Below are 7,292 nucleotides of genomic sequence, written 5' to 3'. Positions count from 1 at the left end.
CTTAAATGCATATATTCACTAGATTGTGATTCACAGGCTGCAAAAGAAATCCACTGCATAATCTTTTTTTAAAATTTCAAAATATTAAGGGGGTACACATGTTTTTGTTACACTAGCACCTTGTACAAGGCTTACGTCAGGATGCTCAGTGTGCCCATTACCACTGTGTAATCTTAGAATGTTCCTTACGCTTTTTCTCAGGCCATACCTTCCCCTCAGACTGCTCCTCCCATTCTATATCCTTCCTGCCTATTTATTTTAAATGCTACCTCAATTCTTCGCCCCCAGCAACAACCCCAAGGAACCCAACCCGGTATAATTATTTTCTCCTTTGAAGTTTAATGACACTCAAGTTGACTGATGAGGAGCTATACATATAAATTTAAAGAAATTCTGTAACAAGTGAACCCTTCATCCTCATAGCGATCATGGCCAGTGCCTGTGGTGTAAACTGGGTTGCTGCTCAGCTCTCCTATCCCCGGATAAGGGCTTAGCTTTCAGGTCTGCTTAGTCATCTCTGGCAACTGCTTCCAGATTCAAAAAGATGGGCGCTGTTGTCCCCTCATCCATTTGTGAATGTATGCTTTTTAGAAAATATTTTGAAAACAGGGTTTTAGTTATGGGGGAAAAGTTTAATTTGGGCATTCAAGTTACTATAGCCAGAATATATATTATTATATAAAAATTTTAAAAAGAGTAATTTTGTAGAGAAGAGGGCTGGTATATGCTTAACCTTAAGAGGAGGCAACAGGGTAAGTATTTAAATATATTTTAAATGATTTGGATAACCCTAGGGTGATAACTTCATGATCAGTTAAGACCTCAGTTTCTTTTCTTTTTTTTTTTTTGAGACACACTCTGGCTCTGTTGCCCTGGCTAGAGTGCCATGGTGTCAGCCTAGCTCACAGCAACCTCAAACTCCTGGGCTCAAGCGATCTTCTTGCCTCAGCCTCCCGAGTAGCTGGGACTACAGGCATGTGCCACCATGCCCGGCTAATTTTTTCTATATATATATTTTTAGTTGTCTAGCTAATTTCTTTCCATTTTTAGTAGAGATGGGGTCTTCCCCTTGCTCAGGCTGGTCTTGAACTCCTGACCTTGAGCGATCCCCCGTCTCAGCCTCCCAGAGTGCTAGGATTATAGGCGTGAGCCACCGTGCCCAGCCAAGACCTCAATTTCTTAATTGACAAAATGGAGGGGGAGGTGGAAGCTGGATCAGATAATCTCTGGGATCTACTCCTGTTCTTCAAATTCTGTGACTCTGTTGGGTTACTGTGGGGATCCAGGCATTTGTGGGAGGAGCACCCCATCCTTTCTGAAGTTGAGATCACAATGCTGCTTGGTGGGCTGGGTCAACTGTGCATCCGACCCAGGTGGCTGTACCTGTGGGCCGGGTCCACCCTGTGTCTCACTCAGGTGGCTGTATCTACAGGCCAGGTCGACGGTGCACACGACTTGCACGGCTGTACTTGCTCTTTGCTTCCATTTGCCTCCATCGTACCAACTGAGGAGCCATCTCTTCACACTACCACTTGTAGACCACAGCACAAGCAGTCTTGCAAATAGGGAATGTCCTCACACTGGCTATGACATAAACATAAACACCAATGTATTCTGTCCTGAGTACAGAATCCCAGCAGGCACACTGGAAATTTGAACAGGAACAGCTGTTCGGTGATCTCCAAACACACTTTGTCCAAATAGCCTCCCAACATGGCGCCGCATTTACATCCACCATATGGGAAACCGGAACTTCCCCGCTTGAATCCAGGGCCACAGACCTCCTGGGAAAGCCTCTGCTCATCGACTCAGGGCTGGGACTTACGGCAACCGAACAATAAAAGGCTCCAGTTTCCAGCTTCAGAACGAGGCCAGTCAGACTGAACTTGGGCTTGTACTTAGAAGGGAGCTTCGACCTCCAGTGTCGCCAAGAAAAGATTTCCAAACAAGTGCTGGAGTCTGTGAAAGATCACCACCAGCGCGAAGACCAGCACGAGTTAGTAAGAACCCAGGAGACACACGTCCAAATGGCTGCTGCCCTGACCAGTCAGAACCACATCTCCATGGCTTCTGGAAGCTGCCCTTAAACCCATCTCTGCCAATGGCATCCATCCTCTTTTAAACATCATGGCGGAGGTCCTGACACCTTTCTCATTTAACCATTGTTGTTTGGGACATTCTTCTTCAAATCTACTTGAATTTTTCGCTTCTATATTTTATCATGACCACCTCTGTTTTAAAGCCCCTCCTCTGTCTAAGATTTCAGATCTCTGATTACACAGCCCCTTGTCATAGCTCTGCGTCTCCCAGTGGGTCTGCCCCGCATTTTCCGGTCTCTGTGCCCTACAAACCTCCGTCATCCTTTCATGAGGATGCTGCCACAGGGACACAGGGATCACTGCGCTAGCAGTCGGGAGACCTTGACGCTGGTCCCGTTGGTTTCACTGACTCACCTGGAGTCTGGGGTTTGTCATCTAGGAAGGGAAGCGGGTCAGTTCCATCTTCCTCCTCCAGCACCCTGAGGTTTCAGGCATTTGTGCTTCCCGAGAGGCACAGGAGTTCGGTGCGATAAACAGCCAGGGGACTGGGACACCAATGCTGCATTTCAGACCCCCTCAAACTCCGGTGGTCTCCCCACTGCCTTGGAAGAATGTCGGGGCTGAGCTCGTGGTGAGCGAGAGCTAAGCCTTCCTGCTCTGCAGACTTTCAGGATTTTAGATGACGCTGACACAGAGAAGGAAGTTACGAAGCCATGAGCTATGCAGTAGCTGGCAAAGGCTGCCACAGACGCTGCTCTAATAAAAATTATTCATTCTCCACCTGGGACTGGTGGGACTGAAACTGAGGAGTGAGTTGCTTTTGCTCTCAGTCTCCACCCGTAGCACTTTCATTCTTTGAGGCCACCCCAGGAGATCAAACTCTTCGAAATATATTTTGTTATGGTCACATTTATTATTAACTTACCTTTTCATGGGTTCATATCTGATCTTTCCAAGACATAGGACAAGATACAAAGATAATCTTTGTACCCACCACAGGACACTGCCTACCCCTTTGTGTTTGCTGATTGCTGTGATAAAACACTTGCCGAAATTTGGGGTGAATTATTAATGAGTTGGGCCACAGGAAAATATTTTTCTGAGACTTCTTTAATATAACCCCATCCTTAAATATGCTCGAAAGGCTGACCTTTGACATTGTTTATTACCTCTGTAGATGGCTCAGGCTCATCGATATGTAAGATATTGCCTGCCTGGTCACAGGACTGCATTTTTTTATGGACAACAGGCGACAGACTATGGGATTAAGCCCGGCATGTAGAGAACACGGATAAACTGTAAGCCCCTGTAACACGTGAGCTAGCACAACTGCACCAGGCTCACAGGGGTCCGGCAATCTTGTCCCGTGAGCTACACCTTCAGGTAGGTGGGTCACTCCCTGTCCTGGAACACACTGTGCTCCTTCCACGGCTACCTGCCCCTTCCTGCGAGTCAAGGTGCCTGCCGCGGGCCTCGGCATGGCCCGGAAGCAGGCTGGAGAGGGTGCTAGGCGCTTACCTTCGCACTTGAGCAGGAAGAAGTCCATGCTGTGGCTGAAGGAGGCACTGAAGTAGGTGCAATTCTCCACCAGGTCACAGGAGAGGCACTGCCTATTGAAGTTGCCCACGGTGTTGGCGCTGGAAGAGCAAAGCCGCAGTCAAGGTCCCCATCTCCTCCCTGGGTGTCCCAGCTCACTGCCTTCTCCTACGGAGGCATCCTGGGAGCCCTGCTGCCCTTCTCCTGGCCTTCGTCTGCCAGCCTCCCCGCTGGATGCCTGTGAGCTCCCAGCTCCACTTCACCTTCCCGGGGAAGCCCTCCCTGACCTCCTACTCTCGAGAACTCTCAGCACCGTCGCCCCCGGGACCGTGGCATGTGGTCATCTGTGCTACTCCACCCAGGCTGTGGCGTGGCCTGGCGTGAAGAGGGTGCAGGTGTTTGGTGTTACGACCTGGTAATCTGCCCCCATGTATCCTGTCTCTTGGAGCCCATGATTAGCGATTTGAGAACAGCAGGGAGGGTTTATGCATCTTCGAATCCCCCGGAGTGCCAAACGCTGGTGTGTGCAGCACCGGCTGAGCTGAGCTCCAGCTGTTTTCACAGCCGACGCTCCTGAGAGAGGGAGTTGCTGAAGATGCTGCTTCTCAGTGTAGCTAGACGGATAGGAGCCAACTCGAGGATGTCACCTGGGACCCCTCTGACCAAACGTAACCTCAGGTGAAGAAGGCCTAAAATGCGGTTCCCCAGATGGAAAGGCCCTGGGGTGCCGAATGTACCTGGAGGTTCTTATCTGAACATTCCGCTCGGGAAGGGCCTGCTCTAACCGCAGGCTCCGTTTGGAAGCCTGTCTTTGTAAGAGCGAAGATCTCGCATGGAAGAGAGAAGATGACTTTCTCATCCTCTAAGTCAGAGGAAAGGGTCTGCAGGCTGCCTTGGCACTTGTTATTAATCTGGTGACAGGACCGATTTCAATGTTCCTAGCAGGCACGCAGTGACGGAAGCTACGGAAGAGCAAGCCATGTGTCCCCTCCTCCCGGGCCCCCTGCCGGCCCTCGCACCTCAGCACAGAGGCTGGTGGACGGAGGGAGGCCTGTCGGGCACCAGGGGGCTTCCACCGTCACAGCAGCGGTGGCCCAGTCCAGACTGCGAGTCACCGGCCTCTAGCCTGAGGTCTGCGCTGAGTGACATCCTCTCTGGCCCGGGTGCGTTTGGGCAGCCAGCAGCGCAGCCCTCCCCTAGTCCGGAAGCCTCCAAGGCGGCAGCAGACGGCCCCTCCCTCTGCCACAGGTGGGGAGCTCCCAGGGCCGATCCCACTTCAGAACCAAGAGCCTTCTGTAGTGAGAACAGTAACTGGGGCAGTGACCAGACTGAGTGCTGAAGAGGGGCAGACCCTAGGAAAGGCCTAGGCCCTCTGCAGGATTTGGAGTGGGCCAGCCCCAGCCCCTGCCTCCTCTGGGTGATGGAGCTCGCCCGCCGGCACACGGCGAGCAGGCAGCACTGCAGGGCGGCAGGTCGACCCCTCCTCGCCCATGGTGGGTTTCCAAACCTGACTCTGCCCTTAGCAAAACCCAGGTGAGCGCAATTCCTCTAAGCGGACGTTTGAGCGTAGGTGAAAGGCAGAGGCTGCTCCATCGCTTATCAGAAGGGAGAGTCAGTGGGGGTGGACGCAATGCAATACGAGCAGAAAAATAAAATAAAGCTTCAAATTCAGGGGCCTCCGCAAGTTGTGTTCTCTCTCTCCAGACTTCGCAGCTACCCCTCCGCAGTGGGATCTTTCTCCGCTGCCTCCCCGCCCTACCGCAGAGAGCCCTGAGCGCTGGGGGGGCCGGCCGGGCTACCTGTAGAGCTGTCGTCGCCGAGGCAGGTCCTCCGTGCTCAGGAAGTAGCTGGAAGATGTCAAGGAGCAAGGGGTCAGTTTGCTGGCAGGCGCATCTGCCCCCACACCCCTGCGCTCCCTTCACAGCCACGCCTGGGGCTGCCGCCGTCCCGTGGCCCACGGGAGCAATTCTGTTCAGGTCCAGCCGTGCCTGCGGCCAGAGCAGGGGATGGCCAGGCACCTACGGGCTGGGGGACACGCCCATGCAGGTGCTGTAGGCTCTCGGCAGCAGCCTTCACTCCGGAGCCGCGGGGCACTGCTGCAGGGGTGAGGGCGGCTGTGACAACCCCCTGGATTTGGATCTTCACAAGAGTAACCTTCTGGAGGGCAAGGGCCCAGGACACCTACTGTAAGGCCGGACCTAGAGCCTGGCCCGATACGGTGCGTGATCTTTGTCTGAGACACCTGGTGCAGACACCGTGGCCCCATCGCAGAGCAGGCGGCCAAACAGCCTTGAGGGTGGCACCCGGTTGGATGCCCATTGTCTGAGTCGACTTCACCTGCCACCAGCTGAATGACCTGGAGTAAACTCCTTACCTTCCTTTTGTCTTAGTTTGTTTATTTTTAAAACAGGGAAAGCAGCGAGCCTACCTCATGGAATTACTGCATTAAATGAGATAATGCTTGCAAGGCACTCGGTGCGGCACCTGGAACTAGCCGGGCCTCAACAACTATGGGTACCACCACTACCGCCGCTATGGTGCTAACGCGCGCCTGGCGCCAGCGTCAGGACTTCGCAGCTCTGGCTGCTAACACGGAATACAGGACACGTTTCCGACAAGACCAGGAGCTAGTGGTGCTGTCTAGGAAGGAGACACGAGGCCTCCTGGGCTCCCGCGCTCCATAAGAATAACCTGACCAACAATAACAAACGTGCCTCTCACCGCCCCGGCCAGGAAGCTGCCCCAGGCCCTGGCTCCACTCACATCTTATTCCGCTTCTCGTCGTAGGACAGGATCTTGGTCACGTCCCAGTCCCCAGAGGTGATGGACTGGATGTTGTCATTGCTGCTGTTGGGCTGAAACACACAAATGTGGCATCAGGAGTGAGACGTGGCCCCAGTTTGGCAGCTACGTACCAGGCAACAAGGGGCCGCCATTCTGTGTGGGGGACGTGCCGTCCCCTCCTGCCTGGTCCTCTCCCGAGGGGCCTGGGTCAAGTTCAGCGTCTTCTGTGGAGTTCTACTGACCATCCCAGGCCCCCAGCCCTCCCCTTCTCTGAGTGTCAGCCACGGGGAATAGCGCGTGGTCCTCTTCCGTGGTGCCTGTCGTCTGGTACCTGGATAGCCAGTTTCGCCACCATAGAAGCGTCTTACTGGAGGAATCGGGCTTTATGGGGCTGCTGTTGTGCCTTTTACCCCCCGAATCTGATCACTGAGTCGTATCTTGAGGGGGACTGGGGAGGAAGGGAAGAGAGAAACGCAGGGAAGTGGATGCAATCAGGCAAAGGAATAGGGAAAAAATGAAGGGAGGTGGGAGGGGACACTGGGCTCTGTCACCCTCTGCCGTCGTTGACAAGGACGGTTTGGAATCGTATTATCAAGGACTGCACGTTGGCGCACACTGTCTCCCCCCACGTGCCTTCCAGAGCTAAGGGGAATAATTACGACAATAAATCACAACAGAGAGAGAGCAACGGCCGCCTCGACAGGAGCGACGTTCGTTTCCGGCGGTGACTGGAAACTGGGTGTGGAGGCGCCGAAGTGCGGCTGCCGGCAGCTGTTCCGGACGGCAGGTGCCCCGCGAGGCAGGTGCGGAGCTGCTGGAGATTAAACTAGGTGATGGGCACGAGGCACGAGGCACACGCCCTGGGACAGCAGACAGAAGTCCTGGGGCAGGGCGGAGCCTGGAGGAGCACAGCAGGAGGGGCTGGGGAGGGCC

General features: G+C 53.8%; 1 protein-coding gene across 2 annotated transcripts in view; it reads right to left on the bottom strand.

Moving 5' to 3' along the window:
- Nucleotides 1-7,292, bottom strand: part of DPP6 (dipeptidyl-peptidase 6) — a 528,921-nt gene that overhangs the window by 78,812 nt on the left and 442,817 nt on the right. For both annotated transcript variants that reach the window (XM_012654157.1, XM_012654154.1), the window contains 3 exons: nt 6,339-6,430; nt 5,375-5,422; nt 3,558-3,676 (listed from right to left, as the gene is read on the bottom strand). In XM_012654157.1, coding sequence (XP_012509611.1) covers nt 3,558-3,676; nt 5,375-5,422; nt 6,339-6,430 — 259 coding nt within the window. The remainder of the gene's footprint in view (nt 1-3,557; nt 3,677-5,374; nt 5,423-6,338; nt 6,431-7,292) is intronic.

The sequence above is a fragment of the Propithecus coquereli genome, unplaced genomic scaffold (assembly GCF_000956105.1).
Source record: "Propithecus coquereli isolate 6110/MARCELLA unplaced genomic scaffold, Pcoq_1.0 Scaffold439, whole genome shotgun sequence".
NCBI classification, from domain to species: Eukaryota; Metazoa; Chordata; class Mammalia; order Primates; family Indriidae; genus Propithecus; species Propithecus coquereli.
The sequence above is the reverse complement of the archived record's forward strand: the minus strand, read 5'-3'. Positions and strand labels throughout refer to the sequence as shown.